Source organism: Eleutherodactylus coqui, unplaced genomic scaffold, assembly GCF_035609145.1.
Source record: "Eleutherodactylus coqui strain aEleCoq1 unplaced genomic scaffold, aEleCoq1.hap1 HAP1_SCAFFOLD_229, whole genome shotgun sequence".
NCBI lineage: Eukaryota > Metazoa > Chordata > Amphibia > Anura > Eleutherodactylidae > Eleutherodactylus > Eleutherodactylus coqui.
The window spans coordinates 43941-65347 of NW_027101702.1; the positions used below are offsets into that span (position 1 = coordinate 43941).

A 21407-nucleotide genomic window follows, 5' to 3' on the forward strand; every position below is an offset into this window, starting at 1 on the left:
AGAAGAGCCAGCTCCAGATATGCCCAGCGCTAATAGTGGACCGCTCAACCCCTTACATGCCAAGATCATCAGCGATCACGGCAGGTAACCGGGTACCGGGGGGTGCTGCAATTATGGGGTGCCGATGGATTTCCATGGCAGAGAACTGATGAAACTTTCTGGATCTGCCAGGCATGCCGGCCTTCATAGTTGTCGGTCAAAAGAACTGCGTATTGCACTACATAAGTAGTGCGGTGTAGTGTACCAGCGAGTAATGATCACCGCGTCAAACACCATCGTGTTCAAACCTCAATAAGAGACCTGAATAAAAAAAAAACACTTCTTCCCTACAGACCTCCTTTATCCTAAATTGTATACATTTGTTTTTCTTTGTCTCCCCCCCCACCAATACAAAGTCACCGGAAGGCTTTACGGAACCTAAGATGGTGCAGACACACCGGCCGGCCCCCAAACACCCGGCCTCCAGCTCCTCGGGGGAACACTAGAGCTCCTATCGCTCGTGTACGGCGGCGATGCAAACCCTGTAATACTTTTTCTGCGCCGCCGTGATACAAACAGACATTTGTGTTTTCGTTATCTTATTGCCCTCAAAACAAAAAAAAATTGCCGGATCAAAAAGTCACAAAAAATGGTGTCAAAAGAAACTACAACTAATTCTGCTGGCGGAGAATCAACAGTCTTATGGATCTGGGGATGAGGAGGGCTCTTCTTTTAAAGGGCCACTCCAGGGATGCTGTATGCGCTCTGCAGCAGTCTCCCCGTATACAGGACTCATCCAGTGTCTCCGCGGTTAGCTATTCCTTACTCTCTGAAGCCCCCGGCCTCTTCCTCCGCAGATGGTCATGTCGTCTGAGTTCTGATCCGGGTTCAGTTAGTGTTACATGATCCCTATCACAGAAACTGCATACAGGGGAACACAGACTGACGATCACACAGGCATAATAGAGGAGATTACAGCTCATCCTCATGACTGCTTACTTAAGGGCTGTAGCTTGTTTAGAAGCCTATAGAAGGCAATGATAATTAAACACAAATGGCAAGACCCCCCCCCCACACACACACACACACACACACACACACACACACACACACACACACACACAGACACCTATTGCCCCAGCTAATGCTGGGCTGATGTAAAAAATCTCACTCTTTCCACTGGCAAGAGCAAACCTTTTAAGACCCCTGGATGAAGGGGTCTTCATGTGAGAACACCACGGCGGGGAATCCAAGTGCTCTGAATGGGGCCGGCGGCGATGCAAGCAGCGGATGCCAATGGGATGGCATTGCAATCCTCTGCCACTGTTGTGACAGCTGCAGCAGGGGATTCCTTCATCCCCGCTGGGAGTCCTCTCATCACTGAACACTGTCATGGCTTCCCGCGGTGAGTATTTTCAGGGGGGGGGGGGGGGACTTAAAATATAAGCTCTATCCCGAAAATAATCCCTACCTGCATAAAAAAAATACAATTAAATATCCCCTTAGACGCGCTATCCTCTCCAATGCGTCTTCTTGCAGATCCCCAGCACTCTTCCTCAGTATTTCTTCTGCCCGCAGATTGAAAAATCCCCACCTCCTGAAGCACTGCCTCTGATTGGCTGAGCGCCGGAGATGACAGCGCCTCTAAGGTGATATATTATATTCGGGGTAGGGTTTATATTTCAAGCCCCTCCTGAAAATTCTCACGGACAAGTGATGAGGGGACTCCCCGTAGGGATGAAGGAATCTCCTGTCGCAGCAGCAGCAGGGGATTGCGATCATCTCCCATTGCCTTTAATGGGCCCGGCCCGGTGCGGCTGCCGCTGGCCCCAATACAAGCGATGGCTGATATCACAAAAAGAATGGAGTAAAAACCTAGCAAATGGGAATGAAACGAGTGCTATTGATTGGTCTCATAGTGGTGCCTTCTCACTCTCGCATCACACGAAAAACACGTGCTTTCCTCGCCAGTGGAAAGGGGCCCTAAAGATGGTGCCTGATGGGCATCAGACAGGAGACTGCACTGCAGGGAAGCGAGTGGAATACACAGTGTGACAGGCAATCACGTAATGGGGAGGGGATGGAAATGTGTGTTTTCACCGGAGTTTTTCACATTTTTTAATATATATATTTTATTTTTTTTAATTGTAGAGAAACAGTAACACATAAAAAACTAGTATAAATTTGGTGTTGATAAAAGTAACTTTATTTCTGCCGTAAAAGAGAACCAAGAAAAGAAATGACACAGAATGGCTATAGCTGAACACAATAGAAACGTTAGGGTTTCTGGCCATCATTAGAAGGAAGGCATAGGGTGTGGGGGTCCGTGTCCTCTGGGGGTCCACGTGGTCACCATGTCTCTGTGGTTCTCTGTCTTTCCAGCGACAGTCACGTCCAGATGCTGGAGGATTGCGTCAGTGAGACGATACACGAGCACAACAAGCTGGCGGCCGGATCGGACCAGTAAGCCCCCCATGATGCCCCCCGTAACCCTTCCTGTCCTGACCCGCTGGCGGTAATTATCTAATGATCTCCATCTGCTTAAGTCTCATGCAGATCCAGAAATGTGAGTTGGTGCTGATCCACACGTACCCCGTAGGTGACGACAGCCTGGTGTCCGATCGCCCCAAGAAGGAAGTAAGTGGCGGTTATTGCTAATAAACTAAAGGCCCCGCATGGACAAACACGTCCGCCAGTCGGCCTCCTGCTAAAACGCTCATCGGTTTTGGTAAAGCCGAGCGATGACCAGTATGGCCGCCATTGACTGTTGGGCGCTAATTGCCTGCATCATCAGACAGATTTGTCATTCAGGGCCTTAAGGAACTGGATAGCAACCCATGCGGCAGTGTAGTGGTGGCCCTGTAGTGCGGCAGTGTAGTGGTGGCCCTGTAGTGCGGCAGTGTAGTGGTGGCCCTGTAGTGCGGCAGTGTAGTGGTGGCCCTGTAGTGCGGCAGTGTAGTGGTGGCCCTGTTGGTTGTCGGGTCCTTTGATCCCCCAGTGACTCTTCTCCATCGGCTGCCGTGTTTTTTGCCGGACCAGTTATATTTCTCAGTACGGTTTAATGTACTGAAAGTCTGAAGGGGTTTTCTTTTTTTCTTGTAAGTTTAGGTGTGAGCGCTCCAGCGACTGAACGATAATAAATTCACCGGTAATTCTTGGCAGGCCAATGAGGATCTGCCTGTGCGAACAGTCCATCTATGAACGACTGCCTGTTTACGGTGAATGGAGGCGGGCCGCTAGAGATCTTCGGGTCGCTCCGCCTCCTTCGCTGAACAATTATCACTCTAGTGTGAAGGCACACTAGCGATTATCACTAGGACGACTGTCAGCGCTCAGGTGCCCGATGATCGTCAGGTCTAGAAGGACCCACCTGTTCCATTAATCCGGGCCAACAGTTGTCTACAACTACAGGAGCGCTGATGTCACCACTGAGGTCGTTAGCGCCTGTGCAAAGGGTTAGAACAGGCCAAGTTCACCCCTGGATCGCAGGATTCTTGCTCAGTGGGGAGCGTTTACAGGCAGCAACAAGCCCGCGATCCAGCGATGGTTTTTATGCTGCTAGAGGCCGGCGATAACGAGAAGTGATTGAAAAGGAAACGGTTTACTTGCATTTAGCGGGACGATTATCGCTCAGTCTGTTAAATAAATTGTAAGCGGTAATCATCCCGTGTAAATGGCCCTTTTAGGTTTCAGCGTTTCTCCCTCCCTTCCTGCACTTTAATAGCCAATTTACAACCATAAAGTGCAGGAAAGGAGAGGGCAGAGGGAAGCTCAGCCATCAGTCCAGCCTCACAGGAAAGGAGAGGGCAGAGGGAAGCTCAGCCATCAGTCCAGCCTCACAGGAGAGGGCAGAGGGAAGCTCAGCCATCAGTCCAGCCTCACAGGAAAGGAGAGGGCAGAGGGAAGCTCAGCCGTCAGTCCAGCCTCACAGGAAAGGAGAGGGCAGAGGGAAGCTCAGCCATCAGTCCAGCCTCACAGGAAGGAGAGGGCAGAGGGAAGCTCAGCCATCAGTCCAGCCTCACAGGAAAGGAGAGGGCAGAGGGAAGCTCAGCCATCAGTCCAGCCTCACAGGAAAGGAAGAGGGCAGAGGGAAGCTCAGCCATCAGTCCAGCCTCACAGGAAAGGAGAGGGCAGAGGGAAGCTCAGCCATCAGTCCAGCCTCACAGGAGAGGGCAGAGGGAAGCTCAGCCATCAGTCCAGCCTCACAGGAAAGGAGAGGGCAGAGGGAAGCTCAGCCGTCAGTCCAGCCTCACAGGAAAGGAGAGGGCAGAGGGAAGCTCAGCCGTCAGTCCAGCCTCACAGGAAAGGAGAGGGCAGAGGGAAGCTCAGCCATCAGTCCAGCCTCACAGGAAAGGAGAGGGCAGAGGGAAGCTCAGCCATCAGTCCAGCCTCACAGGAAAGGAGAGGGCAGAGGGAAGCTCAGCCATCAGTCCAGCCTCACAGGAAAGGAGAGGGCAGAGGGAAGCTCAGCCATCAGTCCAGCCTCACAGGAAAGGAGAGGGCAGAGGGAAGCTCAGCCATCAGTCCAGCCTCACAGGAAAGGAGAGGGCAGAGGGAAGCTCAGCCATCAGTCCAGCCTCACAGGAAAGGAGAGGGCAGAGGGAAGCTCAGCCATCAGTCCAGCCTAACAGGAAAGGAGAGGGCAGAGGGAAGCTCAGCCATCAGTCCAGCCTCACAGGAAAGGAGAGGGCAGAGGGAAGCTCAGCCATCAGTCCAGCCTCACAGGAAAGGAGAGGGCAGAGGGAAGCTCAGCCATCAGTCCAGCCTCACAGGAGAGGGCAGAGGGAAGCTCAGCCATCAGTCCAGCCTCACAGGAAAGGAGAGGGCAGAGGGAAGCTCAGCCGTCAGTCCAGCCTCACAGGAAAGGAGAGGGCAGAGGGAAGCTCAGCCATCAGTCCAGCCTCACAGGAAAGGAGAGGGCAGAGGGAAGCTCAGCCATCAGTCCAGCCTCACAGGAAAGGAGAGGGCAGAGGGAAGCTCAGCCATCAGTCCAGCCTCACAGGAAAGGAGAGGGCAGAGGGAAGCTCAGCCATCAGTCCAGCCTCACAGGAGAGAGCAGAGGGAAGCTCAGCCGTCAGTCCAGCCGCACAGGAGAGGGCGGGGGGAAGCTCAGCCGTCAGTCCAGCCTCGCAGGAGAGGGCGGGGGGAAGCTCAGCCGTCAGTCCAGCCTCGCAGGAGAGGGCGGGGGGAAGCTCAGCCGTCAGTCCAGCCTCGCAGGAGAGGGCGGGGGGAAGCTCAGCCGTCAGTCCAGCCTCGCAGGAGAGGGCGGGGGGAAGCTCAGCCGTCAGTCCAGCCTCGCAGGAGAGGGCGGGGGGAAGCTCAGCCGTCAGTCGAGCCTCGCAGGAGAGGGCGGGGGGGAAGCTCAGCCGTCAGTCGAGCCTCGCAGGAGAGGGCGGGGGGGAAGCTCAGCCGTCAGTCGAGCCTCGCAGGAGAGGGCGGGGGGGAAGCTCAGCCGTCAGTCGAGCCTCGCAGGAGAGGGCGGGGGGGAAGCTCAGCCGTCAGTCGAGCCTCGCAGGAGAGGGCGGGGGGGAAGCTCAGCCGTCAGTCGAGCCTCGCAGGAGAGGGCGGGGGGGAAGCTCAGCCGTCAGTCGAGCCTCGCAGGAGAGGGCGGGGGGGAAGCTCAGCCGTCAGTCGAGCCTCGCAGGAGAGGGCGGGGGGGAAGCTCAGCCGTCAGTCGAGCCTCGCAGGAGAGGGCGGGGGGGAAGCTCAGCCGTCAGTCGAGCCTCGCAGGAGAGGGCGGGGGGGAAGCTCAGCCGTCAGTCGAGCCTCGCAGGAGAGGGCGGGGGGGAAGCTCAGCCGAGCAGGAGAGGGCGGGGGGGAAGCTCAGCCGAGCAGGAGAGGGCGGGGGGGAAGCTCAGCCGAGCAGGAGAGGGCGGGGGGGAAGCTCAGCCGAGCAGGAGAGGGCGGGGGGGGGAAGCTCAGCCGAGCAGGAGAGGGCGGGGGGGGGGGGGGAAGCTCAGCCGAGCAGGAGAGGGCGGGGGGGGGGGGGGGGAAGCTCAGCCGAGCAGGAGAGGGCGGGGGGGGGGGAAGCTCAGCCGAGCAGGAGAGGGCGGGGCGGGGGGGGGAAGCTCAGCCGAGCAGGAGAGGGCGGGGCGGGGGGGGGAAGCTCAGCCGAGCAGGAGAGGGCGGGGCGGGGGGGGGAAGCTCAGCCGAGCAGGAGAGGGCGGGGGGAAGCTCAGCCGAGCAGGAGAGGGCGGGGGGAAGCTCAGCCGAGCAGGAGAGGGCGGGGGGAACCTCAGCCGAGCAGGAGAGGGCGGGGGGGGAAGCTCAGCCGAGCCGAGCAGGAGAGGGCGGGGGGGAACCTCAGCCGAGCAGGAGAGGGCGGGGGGGGGGAGCTCAGCCGAGCAGGAGAGGGCGGGGGGGGGGAGCTCAGCCGAGCAGGAGAGGGCGGGGGGGGGAGCTCAGCCGAGCAGGAGAGGGCGGGGGGGGGAGCTCAGCCGAGCAGGAGAGGGCGGGGGGGGAGCTCAGCCGAGCCGAGCAGGAGAGGGCGGGGGGGGGAAGCTCAGCCGAGCAGGAGAGGGCGGGGGGGGGGAAGCTCCGCCGAGCAGGAGAGGGCGGGGGGAACCTCAGCCGAGCAGGAGAGGGCGGGGGGAACCTCAGCCGAGCAGGAGAGGGCGGGGGGGAAGCTCAGCCGAGCAGGAGAGGGCGGGGGGGGGAGCTCAGCCGAGCAGGAAAGGACGGGGGGAGCTCAGCCGAGCCGAGCAGGAGAGGGCGGGGGGGGAGCTCAGCCGAGCCGAGCAGGAGAGGGCGGGGGGGGGGGAGCTCAGCCGAGCAGGAGAGGGCGGGGGGGGGGGAGCTCAGCCGAGCAGGAGAGGGCGGGGGGGGGGGAAGCTCAGCCGAGCAGGAGAGGGCGGGGGGGGGAAGCTCAGCCGAGCAGGAGAGGGCGGGGGGGGGAAGCTCAGCCGAGCAGGAGAGGGCGGGGGGGGGAAGCTCAGCCGAGCAGGAGAGGGCGGGGGGGGGAAGCTCAGCCGAGCAGGAGAGGGCGGGGGGGGGAAGCTCAGCCGAGCAGGAGAGGGCGGGGGAAGCTCAGCCGAGCCGAGCAGGAGAGGGCGGGGGGGGGAAGCTCAGCCGAGCAGGAGAGGGCGGGGGAAGCTCAGCCGAGCCGAGCAGGAGAGGGCGGGGGGGGGGGGGGAAGCTCAGCCGAGCCGGAGAGGGCGGGGGGGGGGGGGAAGCTCAGCCGAGCCGAGCAGGAGAGGGCGGGGGGGGGGGGGGAAGCTCAGCCGAGCAGGAGAGGGCGGGGGGGAGCTCAGCCGAGCCTCGCAGGAGAGGGCGGGGGGGGGGAAGCGGGGGGGGGGGGAAGCTCAGCCGTCTGTCCAGCCTCACAGACATCTATTGAAACTCATCTGCAGCTTCTGCTTATCACTGTATGGAAAAACTGCAGAAAAACTTTGCAAATATGTTAATCAAACCTCTTGCAAAAATAATTGTTAGCCTGAAATATTTGCGCTTAAAGGGGTTGCCTGGTCAGTGGACAGCATTTAGTGCCAACTGTGTTAAGACAGTACTTCTTGCCGTAATCCAGCTCTGTAGCCCCGCTTGCTGTCGGAGATGCCGTCATTGGAAGCAATCTGACCACTGCAGCCTCATGGCATCATGGTGCTGTGAGGATGTGGGCGCTGATGCCAGGAGAATGGGCATTGATGCTGCAGCAGTCGGATGACTGCTGGTGACCTCTTCCACAACAAACCCTAGGAGGACGGCGATGCTACAGCTCTGACCGCAGCTGAGGACAGTAAGTACTGCACTTCATGTTTTAGCACCGCTGACACTAGGGGGACAATACTTTTCAGTAACCAAACAACCCCTTTATGTGATAGACCAGTGTCCATAGCCATTAAGTGTGGCTATCCCTGTCAGATCCAGGAGCAGCTCCTTACTCTGCGCCATTTTTTTCTCAGCTTTCCTCCGTGTTGACCAGCGAGGTTCACAGCGTCCGTGCCGGCAGACATCTGGCCACTAAACTTAACCATCTGGTACAGCTTCACTTCGACCTGGCCTCCACCACCATAACTAACATCCCCATGAAGGTATGGCGCTCCCCTCCTCCAGACACTTGTGCTGCTTTCTTTTTTTTTTTTTTTTCATTTTTTAAAGTTTCTTTTTGTTACAGTTTTTGTTCTTTTTGTTTCCTCGTCATATCATATTTTTCTGTTTTTTACTAGCCCACAATCAGTGTCTGTGATCAGGTTAGTACATTTTGGAAACCGCCTCTCTCCAGTACATAAAAAACAATCAGCCCTTAGAATGTGTCGCCGGATAAAACTGGCTTCCCTCCTATTACAAAACATAGAAGACAAAGCGGACCCCCCTCCACCCCGCTGCGGGGGTCAGAGCTGCATAGAACCAACTCCCCTCTTGTGTACTGTGGTGTCTTCTCCGTGTGTTTTTTGCCTGTTTTATACCTTGTGTAACCTCTGGTGAGATCTAACCTGCGCTCAGAGCCTTCTCAGTTTTGCCGCCTTGGAAAACTAATGAAAACAAAATTACCCATAATGCCCTTTTGCAGTGTCATGTTGCCCGACGAGCGTTTGCCCCTAAAATAAAATAAAGCAATCAGTGAGTCCATTTTATTTTGAACACTTTGTTAAAAATTCCCTTCGGACGTTTTTGAGCAAGCGGAGTAAGATCCGGCATGGCTGCTCCACCTCTCACCCAGCTCTTCCTACACGCCTACAGGTTGCATTACTGTTAAAGGGGTTCTGCAGTTACATTGTCTTCCCTCCTGTTGGCCATCATTGTGTGTTTGATGGAGGTTCCAACCTCAGGACCTGCACCAATCCTACAAGATCCAGAAAACGAGACCGATCGGTGGTGTTGGGAAAGCTGGGTCATCCCCTCTGTGAGATGTAACAGCACCCCAGTTGCTTCTCCTACAGCATTCTCTGCACCACATATAACTTACGGACCGGAAGAGAATTTTTAACAACTGAATGACTCAATATAATATTTATTTTATTATAGGGCAAAATTCTTAATCTTTTTACCATTTGCAGCATAATTTTTATCTTCAGTGTACATGTGAAATTCTGGCTGAAATACAGTAGGTGCTTCTACATTCATAGTCTGAGATGATGCTGACAGGTGCAGTCACGGTGTACATACATTACTTATCCTTAATTATCCTCTAGAGCTGCACTCACTATTCTGCTGGTGGAGTCATTGTGTACATACATTACTTATCCTGTACTGACCCTGAGTTAAATCCTGTATTATACTCCAGAGCTGCACTCACTATTCTGCTGGTGGAGTCACCGTGTACATACATTACTTATCCTGTACTGATCCTGAGTTACATCCTGTATTATACTCCAGAGCTGCACTCACTATTCTGCTGGTGGAGTCACTGTGTACATACATTACTTATCCTGTACTGATCCTGAGTTACATCCTGTATTATACTCCAGAGCTGCACTCACTATTCTGCTGGTGGAGTCACTGTGTACATACATTACTTATCCTGTACTGCTCCTGAGTTACATCCTGTATTATACCCCAGAGCTGCACTCACTATTCTGCTGGTGGAGTCACTGTGTACATACATTACTTATCCTGTACTGCTCCTGAGTTACATCCTGTATTATACTGCAGAGCTGCACTCACTATTCTGCTGGTGGAGTAACTGTGTACATACATTACTTATCCTGTACTGATCCTGAGTTACATCCTGTATTATACCCCAGAGCTGCACTCACTATTCTGCTGGTGGGGTCACTGTGTACATACATTACTTATCCTGTACTGACCCTGAGTTACATCCTATATTATACCCCAGAGCTGCACTCCCTATTCTGCTGGTGGAGTCACTGTGTACATACATTACTTATCCTGTACTGCTCCTGAGTTACATCCTGTATTATACTGCAGAGCTGCACTCACTATTCTGCTGGTGTAGAGTCACTGTGTACATACATTACTTATCCTGTACTGCTCCTGAGTTACATCCTGTATTATACTCCAGAGCTGCACTCACTATTCTGCTGGAGTCACTGTGTACATACATTACTTATCCTGTACTGCTCCTGAGTTACATCCTGTATTATACCCCAGAGCTGCACTCACTATTCTGCTGGTGGAGTCACTGTGTACATACATTACTTATCCTGTACTGACCCTGAGTTACATCCTGTATTATACCCCAGAGCTGCACTCACTATTCTGCTGGTGGAGTCACTGTGTACATACATTACTTATCCTGTACTGCTCCTGAGTTACATCCTGTATTATACTCCAGAGCTGCACTCACTATTCTGTGCCTTATGACCAATTAGTGAAGTCACCCTTCTGTCAGCTGACCAGTGGGGGGTCTGGGTGTCGGACCCCCAGGAGTTCACACCTGTTTGTTCCTGTCACATGTGCTCTCTGTATTGTAGCCAGAATCTCCCGGTATATAGGAGCAGTGACTGATAGCGGTGTTATTGTCTTACCATGTGGGGCGCCGCTGCTCTTCTTCCGCACACCACCCTCGCAGCATCTCCCCAGTGCACCTCCTGACTTCCAGCTTTCGGCTTCACTGCTCGTCTTTTCTGTGTTTTTATGTATTAAGGAAGAACAGCACGCCAACACTTCAGCCAACTACGACGTGGAGCTTCTTCACCACAAGGAGGCGCACGTAGAATTCTCAAAAAGTGGTATGTTCTGTAGGGAATGCCTGCGGCGTATGGCGCTCCTCCACATGACCAGACACATCTCTGCCCTCTACATGCTCATACCCTGACCTCCTCTGTGCTGCTTATAATGCCGTACCCGTGCCGCTCTCCATGTCATGGGCAGCCCCGACCCCAGTAAGATCTCCGCCGTCTTACCTGCTGACATACTCTGTGCTCCTGTGATCCCATCTCCTCTTCTCTCATGCCTGCATGTCTATCCTCTCCTCATGCCTGCGACCCTGGAATATTCCATCTTCAAGATTCACAAATTCTTCCTTTTGCTTCTTAGGGGACGGACATGTTAGTAACAGCCGAGAAGCCACTCTTAAAGAAACAGTCACTTTAAAATGGTGCACGCCGAGGACTAACAGTGTGGGTGAGTGGAGCAGATACAATTAGTCACGTGATTGGGAAGACTGCTCTCAGCTGATTGGTCAAGAAACAACACCTGACAGGAAGTTATCTGGGAGCCAGTTGTATATGATCTCTCTTGGCCAATCGGCTGTGATATTTGTGCAGTTAAGCTGGGGCGGGGCTAAAGCCAACCAATGGGGGGAGAAGAAAATGTAATCTATTTGTGGTGTTCTTTTATAGAGCTGCATTATTGTACCGGAGCCTTCCGCATCTCCCCGGTGGACGTGAACAGTCGACCGTCCTCCTGCCTTACCAACTTCCTGTTAAATGGTAGGACGTATGTTGTACGCCAGATTAGTAGCGCCCCGCCCCTGAGGTACTGGGTACACGCTGTATGACTCCATGTCTTGTAGGCCGCTCCGTGCTTTTGGAACAGCCGCGGAAGTCCGGCTCCAAGGTGATCAGTCACATGCTGAGCAGCCACGGAGGGGAGATCTTCCTGCACGTCCTGAGCAGCTCCCGCTCCATCCTGGAGGATCCGCCATCCATAAGCGAGGGCTGCGGAGGGAGAGTCACCGACTACAGGATTACGGTGGGACTTTATGAAGCTTCTGCCCGGAGTGACGTTACGAGGGTTGTGGAGTAATGCTGGTCTTTGTGCCGTTTGTAGGACTTCGGGGAGTTCATGAGAGAGAATCGTCTCATGCCGTTCCTGGAGACTCGCTATAAACTGGACGGCACGCTGGAGATTCCCCTGGAGAGGGCCACGGGCCAGCTGGAGAGACATACCCGCTACTGGCCCATGATCATCTCCCAGACCACCATCTTCAACATGCAGGCCGTAAGTGTGGGCAGTCTGCAGCAAGAAGCCTACAGAAATGCACCCCCCGTCAAAAACGGCCCCAGAAGAAGTTGTACTTCAGCATGTAGTTCCATCTCAGGCCGATCTGTAGATGATGGGAGTTGTAGTGATTAGCTGACACCCTAGACGTGGTCCCCCTCCCCCCCCCCCCCTCCCCCCCCCCCCCCCCCGGCCTATAAGAGGCTCTCGGAGGCTCCTTGTGTGTGGTGACCTCTTCTTCCGCTTGTAGAGCTTGTTGGCCACTAGATGCCTCTACGACACAGAGAAGAGATGTCACCTCATTACCAGAGGGGGGCGCATTATTGGGGTGGGAGAAGCTGGAGGGTCGGATCGGATTGAATTGCTGCAGCCAGGCTTGAGTGCTAGGAATGGAACCAGGTTGTCTTCAGCAATAAATCCAGCTTTAGTTTGGGTGCTGACGCGTTTGTGTCTGGAGACCTGCGGGTGAGCGCCTCAATCCTGCCCTGGGAGCAGCACATTGCCCTCGTCTGGTCTGATGGTCTGGGGGGCCTGTATCACATCTTGTACCACGTCTAGCTTGGCTACAACAAAATACTAGAGCCTCCATGCCCGCCAGTATCACATCTTGTATCCAAGCTAGAGGTGGTACAACAGGGTACTAAAGCCTCCATGCCCGCCAGTATCACATCTTGTATCCAAGCTAGAGGTGGTACAACAGGGTACTAGAGCCTCCATGCCCGCCTGTATCACATCTTGTACCACGTCTAGCTTGGCTACAACAAAATACTAGAGCCTCCATGCCCGCCAGTATCACATCTTGTATCCAAGCTAGAGGTGGTACAACAGGGTACTAAAGCCTCCATGCCCGCCAGTATCACATCTTGTATCCAAGCTAGAGGTGGTACAACAGGGTACTAGAGCCTCCATGCCCGCCTGTATCACATCTTGTACCACGTCTAGCTTGGCTACAACAAAATACTAGAGCCTCCATGCCCGCCAGTATCACATCTTGTATCCAAGCTAGAGGTGGTACAACAGGGTACTAAAGCCTCCATGCCCGCCCGTATCACATCTTGTATTCAGGCTAGAGGTGGTACAACAGGGTAGTAGAGCCTCCATGCCCCTCCCCCCATATCACATCCTGTATCCAAGCTAGAGGTGGTAGAACAGGGTACTAGAGCCTCCATGCTCGCCTGTATCACATCTTGTATCCAAGCTAGAGGCGGCACAGCAGGGTACTAGAGCCTCCATGCCCGCCTGTATCACATCTTGTATCCAAGCTAGAGGTGGTACAACAGGGTACTAGAGCCTCCATGTCCGTCCCCCCCCCCCCCCATATCACATCTTGTATCCAAGCTAGAGGTGGTACAACAGGGTACTAGAGCCTTCATGCCCGCCGATATCACATCTTGCATCCAAGCCAGAGGTGGTAGAACAGGGTACTAGAGCCTTCATGCCCGCCGATATCACATCTTGCATCCAAGCCAGAGGTGGTAGAACAGGGTACTAGAGCCTCCATGTCCGTCCCCCCCCCCCATATCACATCTTGTATCCAAGCTAGAGGCGGTACAACAGGGTACTAGAGCCTCCATGCCCGCCTGTATCACATCTTGTATCCAAGCTAGAGGCGGTACAACAGGGTACTAGAGCCTCCATGCCCGCCTGTATCACATCTTGTATCCAAGCTAGAGGCGGTACAACAGGGTACTAGAGCCTCCATGCCTGCCTGTATCACATCTTGTATCCAAGCTAGAGGTGGTACAACAGGGTGTTAGTCTCCTTACAAGGGGCCGGTTCTCCATAGTAACTTCTCCCTTCGGCGTTACAATCACAGAAAGGTTTATTCCATTCTGACGACTTCTAGGGGAGGGATGTTGCTGACAGTGTGTGTCCATCCATCCATCCATCCATCCATCCTCCCTTCTAGGGGAGGGATGTTGCTGACAGTGTGTGTCCATCCATCCATCCATCCATCCATCCTCCCTTCTAGGGGAGGGATGTTGCTGACCGTGTGTATCCATCTATCCGTCCATCCATCCATCCATCCTCCCTTCTAGGGGAGGGATGTTGCTGACCGTGTGTATCCATCTATCCGTCCATCCATCCATCCATCCTCCCTTCTAGGGGAGGCATGTTGCTGACAGTGTGTATCCATCTATCCGTCCATCCATCCATCCATCCTCCCTTCTCGGGGAGGGGGTGCTCTTCTGGACCATGAGTGTATAATAGAGCCACCGGTGATGCCGCTTCCTTTCTGCCCCGCACAGGTGGTGCCTCTTGCCAGCGTCATTGTCAAGGAGGCCCTTACGGAGGACGATGTGCTGAACTGCCAGAAAACCATCTACAATCTCGTGGACATGGAGAGGAAGAACGACCCCCTTCCTATATCCACTGCCGGGACCAGGGGGAAGGGGCCAAAGAGGTATCGTTAGATGCACTGTAACCGACCAATCGGGATCAGTGCGGGGGCTGTTGAGAAATGCCCCTTATCCCATATGTGGTTGGGCAACTGTACTACACTGCAGCAGTGGTGCCGGGGCATTCTGGGAGTGGTGGGGCCACAGGTTGCAGACGGTCTCCGTCAGTGTATTCCGGGCACATAATGGCAGAGAACCCCTTTTTTGTAGTCTACCTTATTACTCATCTGCTCATGTAGCCACAATCATCCCTACAGGTCACATGATCGATCACATGCTATACGCCATCCCATATTACCCCCCGCTTAGGCCCCCCCCCCCATATACGGGTCGTCAGTCTGAAGCGCTCAGAGCGCACGCACATATTCTATAGTCTACACCTGCGCTGTGATTGGTCTACTTGAGAGAGAACTCCCAATGACAAGGAGGTGGCAGGCCAGCGGATAAAGCTGGTAGTGAGAGGGGAGTGCAGCGGGCGGGAGGGTATAATGGAGTACAGTCAGGATGGAGGAGGCGCAGCGGGTGAGTGGGGGGGACCGAGAGAACAAAAACCTTAGCGGCAGTTAATGGTTTAGGTGCCGTGGCCAAAGCTGTCCGCCCTTCTAAACAATCACCGAGAGGGGAGGAGGCTTCCCTGCAGCCCATCGGCGCCCCCTGCAGCCCGGAGCACAACCGGAGGCTCGCGGTCTCGCCATGCAGAGATACATTATTACAAATGACTGTATGCTGCAATACACTGAAGTATTACAGTCTATATTACAATCCTGGCTCCCTATCAGAAAGATGTGTGCACCCCAAAATGGTACCAATACAACCCACCGCTCACCCAGCCCAACCGGCGGAATCAGCATACGGCGGCCGGAAGCCATTGTTGTTTTAAGAGAAAATTCACCTTACTAATTTAAAAATAGAATCTCAGTAAACGCTATAAATTGGGTCTCGCGGTGACGGCGCGGACCCCCCGGACAGAGCGCACGTCATTACTGCGCTGGGGAAAAGAGGCTGAACCCATCAAAAATGGCGCAATCGTAGTTTGTTTCCCACCGTATATTTTACATTAAAATGTACAATTAGCAATAGCAACTCGCTCTTCCCATGAACCGCCGGCCATCGTGCGACCGCCAATGAGAAGGGGAAGCGTTACGGCGCTTAGAAGGTGGGGGTGAAAAAATAAAAGGAAGGAGGTCAAAATGCATTGGCCCGTGTGACTGCGCTCATGGGGAGCGGGGCTGTGGCTTGGCGGGTCAGAGGACCGCCGGGCTCCCTGTGACTCTTGGTGTCTCCCCTCAGGGATGAGCAGTACCGGATCATGTGGAATGAGTTGGAGACTCTGGTGCGGGCGCACATCAACAGCTCCGACAAGCACCAGCGGGTGATGGAGTGCCTGCAGGCCTGCCGGAGTAAGCCCCCCGAGGAGGAAGAGCGCAAGAAACGCGGCAGGAAGAGGGAAGACAAGGAGGAGAAGTCTGAGAAAGGGGGGAAGGATTACGAGCACGATAAGAAGTGGTCCGAGTCAGAGCGGTAAGCGCTTTATAACCTGGAGAAATGGCTGATAACGGAGAGCAATAGACGGCGTTTATCTGTCGGGTTAGTCTTCACTATCCTACAAACCGGCCATCACTTCATTGTCAGGTTTAATTCTTATCTTGGCTTTAGGATGAAATCGTCGATAGAAAAGGAGGAGCTGATGGAGACGGAGGTGATCAAAGACTCCCCCGACTCTCCGGAGCCCCCCAATAAGAAACCGCACATCGCGGTGGAAGATGTGGCGCTGGTAGAGAAGTCTAAAGGTCAGGCCTTAATATTCAAGGTGGCAGAGGGGTAGGGTGGTGGAACGTGACTCGCCCTGCCACACACATGACAACTCTTCCTGTCCTCTCCCATCAGGCCCCATGTCTCTGCTGTCTCTGTGGAGTAATAGAATAAACACTGCAAATTCCCGGAAGCATCAAGAGTTTATTGGACGCCTGAACTCCGTCAACAACAAGGCGGAGCTCTACCAGCACCTCAAGGAGGAGAACGGGTGAGCGGGCCGCTGAGACGGGTGTGCTGGTAACGGTGGGCGCCGACTCATTAAAGGACCACAGAAAACCACACCTTTTGTAGGAGGGGGTGGGGGTGGGGAGGGATGGATGGATGGATGTGGATAGATAGATAGAGGTGTGTGTGTGTATGTATGTATGTATGTATGTGTGTATGTATGTGTATGTATATATGTATATATATATATATATAAAGGGGCGGTGCTGTGTGCCCACAGACTGTTGGCAGCGAGTCCCGATGGGCCCCACATGACCCGGGCAGTGTTGCTACTTCTCCATGTATTTCTCTGGGTGCTTTGGAGATTGTTGAGCGCTGAAATCTGCAACTACCAACACTTGAATTCAAATGAGTGGTGTGCGCATGCTGGCTGCGGGGTCCCGGGGGGTCCTGGGCTTGGGAACTGCGTTGGGTCCGGAGTGCGAGTGCGCATGCTGGCTGCGGGGTCCCGGGGGGTCCTGGGCTTGGGAACTGCGTTGGGTCCGGAGTGCGAGTGCGCATGCTGCCTGCGGGGTCCCGGGGGGTCCTGGGCTTGGGAACTGCGTTGGGTCCGGAGTGCGAGTGCGCATGCTGGCTGCGGGGTCCCGGGGGGTCCTGGGCTTGGGAACTGCGTTGGGTCCGGAGTGCGAGTGCGCATGCTGGCTGCGGGGTCCCGGGGGGTCCTGGGCTTGGGAACTGCGTTGGGTCCGGAGTGCGAGTGCGCATGCTGGCTGCGGACCCCCCGGGACCCCTGGGCTTGGGAACTGTGCGGCCCTTTCCCCCCCCCCCCCTCTTCTGTCTCCAGTCGGCCGTCTGGCTTTTGAGTCTCGGAGTTGTTTCTTCGTGGTGCTATTTAATATCCGCTATAATGTACTGGAAAACATCGGAGTAACAACATCTGGGGGCGGGGCTAGAAATCACATGATCGCTTCATTGCGTGGGTCGGTGCGATCTACCAGACTATTATTATTATTACTATTATTGATTTTTGGTGTTTTTTTTCTTGCTGTATCACCTTTTTACGCCGACATGGACGGACTATTACGGGCGCAGTGATGGCCAGAATGTGCGCAGGTTTATGCAGATCATGGAAAACCTGGAAATGTCATGCAAGTTTTTTTTCTAATAGTCAAATCGGTGCTTTTTTCACCCATAATACTGAGAGGTTAGGTTTTCTGTATTTAACCCCTTAGTGACCACCCTATAGTGTTTTCATGTCCTGCTGTGGCAGGACGTGTATGGAGGGAGATCGCGCTGCTTTCTCCCTCTACACGTTGCGGGTGTCAGCTGTTTCCTAAAGCTGATACCCGCGGGCAACAGTCCCAACAAGCTGTGTTTGATCGGGGGCTGTTAACCCTTTAAATGCCACTCTCAATTCTGACAGTGGCATTTAAATCCCTTGACCGATATTTGGGGGACCCATAAGGCCCCATGGCAAACCATGGCTGTGAGGTGACCTGATAGACTGGCTGCCCAATCGCAGTATGATGTAACGCCATAGCATCACATCATACTGCTGGAGCGATCAAAGCATCGCATGTTGTGGTCCCCTAGGAGGACTAAAAGAGAATGTAAAAATAAGAACGTGTTTTTTGTTTTTTTTTACTAATTTTTTTTTTTTTTTAAAGTAATAAAAGTTTTCAGGAAGAATTTATAACAAAACAATCTAGATGTTTGGTATCGCCCGCTCCGTCAGAATGCGGCATGGGGAACGTACATAAATAACAGAAAAAAGGAAATGCAAGTAGTGCAGCAAAAACCAACCTGTCTGGGATCGTCGGGATCGCACCGCCCCGGGGAATACAGTTAGCAGCTCGTTTTGTGGCAGTTTGTGCGCCGTGCAAATAAGACGCACCGAAAAATGGTGGAATTTCATTTTTTTTTCCCCATTTTTAGAATTTTTTAAAAAGTTTTTCAGTACATTATATGGTATCATTGGAAAATACAACTCCTCCTGCAAACAACAAAAACCCTCAGACAGCAACGGCGATGGGTAAGTAAAGGGTTTTTTAAAGGGGGGAGGAAAAACAAGCTTGGTCATTAAGGGGTTAAGTTAACTGACTGCAGTTGATGCGCTAAAGACGGGAGGATAGTTTGTGATCGACGGAATCAGCCGCCGCTTTGTCAAAATATTCCAAGTGGTTTTCTATCTGAAAGTAACCAACTTGTGGCCCCCGGGATGCTGTGGTGGGGGGTCCGCTGACGGGGGAACGAGGTCGCTTATACATAGTGTATATGCCGTCGGGCGGTCTGGTGACGTTGTGGTGGGGGGTCCGCTGACGGGGGAACGAGGTCGCTTATACATAGTGTATATGCCGTCGGGCGGTCCGGTGACGTTGTGGTGGGGGGTCCGCTGACGGGGGAACGAGGTCGCTTATACATAGTGTATATGCCGTCGGGCGGTCTGGTGACGTTGTGGTGGGGGTCCGGTGACGGGGGAACGAGGTCGCTTATACATAGTGTATATGCCGTCGGGCGGTCCGGTGACGTTGTGGTGGGGGTCCGCTGACGGGGGAACGAGGTCGCTTATACATAGTGTATATGCCGTCGGGCGGTCCGGTGACGTTGTGGTGGGGGGTCCGCTGACGGGGGAACGAGGTCGCTTATACATAGTGTATATGCCGTCGGGCGGTCCGGTGATGTTGTGGTGGGGGGTCCGCTGACGGGGGAACGAGGTCGCTTATACATAGTGTATATGCCGTCGGGCGGTCCGGTGACGTTGTGGTGGGGGTCCGCTGACGGGGGAACGAGGTCGCTTATACATAGTGTATATGCCGTCGGGCGGTCTGGTGACGTTGTGGTGGGGGGTCCGCTGACGGGGGAACGAGGTCGCTTATACATAGTGTATATGCCGTCGGGCGGTCCGGTGACGTTGTGGTGGGGGGTCCGCTGACGGGGGAACGAGGTCGCTTATACATAGTGTATATGCCGTCGGGCGGTCTGGTGACGTTGTGGTGGGGGGGTCCGCTGACGGGGGAACGAGGTCGCTTATACATAGTGTATATGCCGTCGGGCGGTCCGGTGACGTTGTGGTGGGGGTCCGCTGACGGGGGAACGAGGTCGCTTATACATAGTGTATATGCCGTCGGGCGGTCCGGTGACGTTGTGGTGGGGGTCCGCTGACGGGGGAACGAGGTCGCTTATACATAGTGTATATGCCGTCGGGCGGTCTGGTGACGTTGTGGTGGGGGGTCCGCTGACGGGGGAACGAGGTCGCTTATACATAGTGTATATGCCGTCGGGCGGTCCGGTGATGTTGTGGTGGGGGTCCGCTGACGGGGGAACGAGGTCGCTTATACATAGTGTATATGCCGTCGGGCGGTCCGGTGACGTTGTGGTGGGGGTCCGCTGACGGGGGAACGAGGTCGCTTATACATAGTGTATATGCCGTCGGGCGGTCCGGTGATGTTGTGGTGGGGGTCCGCTGACGGGGGAACGAGGTCGCTTATACATAGTGTATATGCCGTCGGGCGGTCTGGTGACGTTGTGGTGGGGGGTCCGGTGACCGCGGGTGAACGAGGTCGCTTATACATAGTGTATATGCCGTCGGGCGGTCCGGTGATGTTGTGGTGGGGGTCCAGGGGCGGGTGAACGAGGTCGCTTATACATAGTGTATATGCCGTCGGGCGGTCCGGTGATGTTGTGGTGGGGGTCCGCTGACGGGGGAACGAGGTCGCTTATACATAGTGTATATGCCGTCGGGCGGTCTGGTGACGTTGTGGTGGGGGGTCCGCTGACGGGGGAACGAGGTCGCTTATACATAGTGTATATGCCGTCGGGCGGTCCGGTGACGTTGTGGTGGGGGGTCCGCTGACGGGGGAACGAGGTCGCTTATACATAGTGTATATGCCGTCGGGCGGTCCGGTGATGTTGTGGTGGGGGTCCAGGGGCGGGTGAACGAGGTCGCTTATACATAGTGTATATGCCGTCGGGCGGTCCGGTGATGTTGTGGTGGGGGGTCCGGTGACCGCGGGTGAACGAGGTCGCTTATACATAGTGTATATGCCGTCGGGCGGTCCGGTGATGTTGTGGTGGGGGGTCCGCTGACGGGGGAACGAGGTCGCTTATACATAGTGTATATGCCGTCGGGCGGTCCGGTGACGTTGTGTCTTCAGCCTCTGCTTCTATCGCAGCCGTCCACTAACAGACCATCATTTCATATAGCCTAATGATACCTGGGGAGATTCTCGTGGGTTTGTCAGGGTTGTCCACAACCGTTCATTCCGTTCCGATCCAGTCTTGTGTTGAACACTGGAGGCCGAAGGAATGAAGAGATGCTTCTGGATAAACAGAACTAAGAACACACAAGGATCTCAATACTCCGGTATCGTATAATGCCTTGGTAGGCTATCGGTCATGGCAGCCCGGGGTGCCCAAACTGTACCTCACAATGTCATCATGGCAGGGTCCGGACACCAGTCAGGGCATTGACATGCAGCTGTCAGAATGGACAGGGTCATTTAAAGGGTTAACAATGGCGATCCGTGTGACCGCTGATGACTGTTACGGGCACGTCCTCTCTGGTTAGGTGGTCCTGCAAACATCTGGCCTGCTGGCAGATACATCTATTGCTGGCTGATTCTTCTGACCTGGTTGGGGGAGTAGTGGTCAATGTAAGAGGGAGAGGTGGAGCAGATAGGGACCGTGTGAAGATTAACCTGCTGGTTTCTCGTCATTTCCTGTAGATCTGACGTCAATGAGAACGGGAAGGCTGGCAGACAGTGAAGAGACCCTCGACGTTCAGCGCTCTTCAGACCCTTCACTCTATGAACTTTATGAACTGATTTTTACCAGTTACTCCTGTTTTTCAGAAGTTCTTCTTTTCCCCCAGAATTCTGACTGAGGATCCTGGAAAACTGCGCAATATTTTACACACATAAACCCAGCGGCCTCTTGTTTATATCAAGGAATGAAACTGGGTGGAAAATCCACATTTCCAAAAAATAATAAAATTTGTTTTTGAATTTTTGATTTTTTTTTTTTTTTTTTTTTTTTTTTTTTTTTCCCGTGTTTATTTAGCTTTTCTTGAGGGATGTTTTCAGGCTCCTTATATCCAACACTTAAAGGGGTGTTTGAGGATGAACCGCTGATGACCTATCCTGGGGAAAATCATTAAAGGGGTTGTCCCGCGGCAGCAAGTGGGTCTATACACTTCTGTATGGCCATATT

At 54.2% G+C, this 21407-nt stretch overlaps 1 protein-coding gene across 3 annotated transcripts in view; it reads left to right on the forward strand.

The window, feature by feature from the left end:
- INTS13 (integrator complex subunit 13) overlaps nucleotides 1–21202 on the forward strand; it is a 37055-nt gene extending 15853 nt beyond the window's left edge. For 2 of the 3 annotated variants that reach the window (XM_066588409.1, XM_066588411.1), the window contains exons 5-18: nucleotides 2362–2442; nucleotides 2526–2616; nucleotides 7878–8006; nucleotides 8142–8165; nucleotides 10523–10607; nucleotides 10915–11001; nucleotides 11220–11309; nucleotides 11393–11571; nucleotides 11650–11820; nucleotides 14070–14224; nucleotides 15510–15740; nucleotides 15876–16009; nucleotides 16107–16242; nucleotides 20924–21202. In XM_066588409.1, coding sequence (XP_066444506.1) covers nucleotides 2362–2442; nucleotides 2526–2616; nucleotides 7878–8006; nucleotides 8142–8165; nucleotides 10523–10607; nucleotides 10915–11001; nucleotides 11220–11309; nucleotides 11393–11571; nucleotides 11650–11820; nucleotides 14070–14224; nucleotides 15510–15740; nucleotides 15876–16009; nucleotides 16107–16242; nucleotides 20924–20963 — 1633 coding nt within the window. In that variant the 3' untranslated portion in view covers nucleotides 20964–21202. The remainder of the gene's footprint in view (nucleotides 1–2361; nucleotides 2443–2525; nucleotides 2617–7877; nucleotides 8007–8141; nucleotides 8166–10522; nucleotides 10608–10914; nucleotides 11002–11219; nucleotides 11310–11392; nucleotides 11572–11649; nucleotides 11821–14069; nucleotides 14225–15509; nucleotides 15741–15875; nucleotides 16010–16106; nucleotides 16243–20923) is intronic. The other variant, XM_066588410.1, reaches the window with a different exon arrangement.
- Nucleotides 21203–21407: the final 205 nt, after the last annotated feature.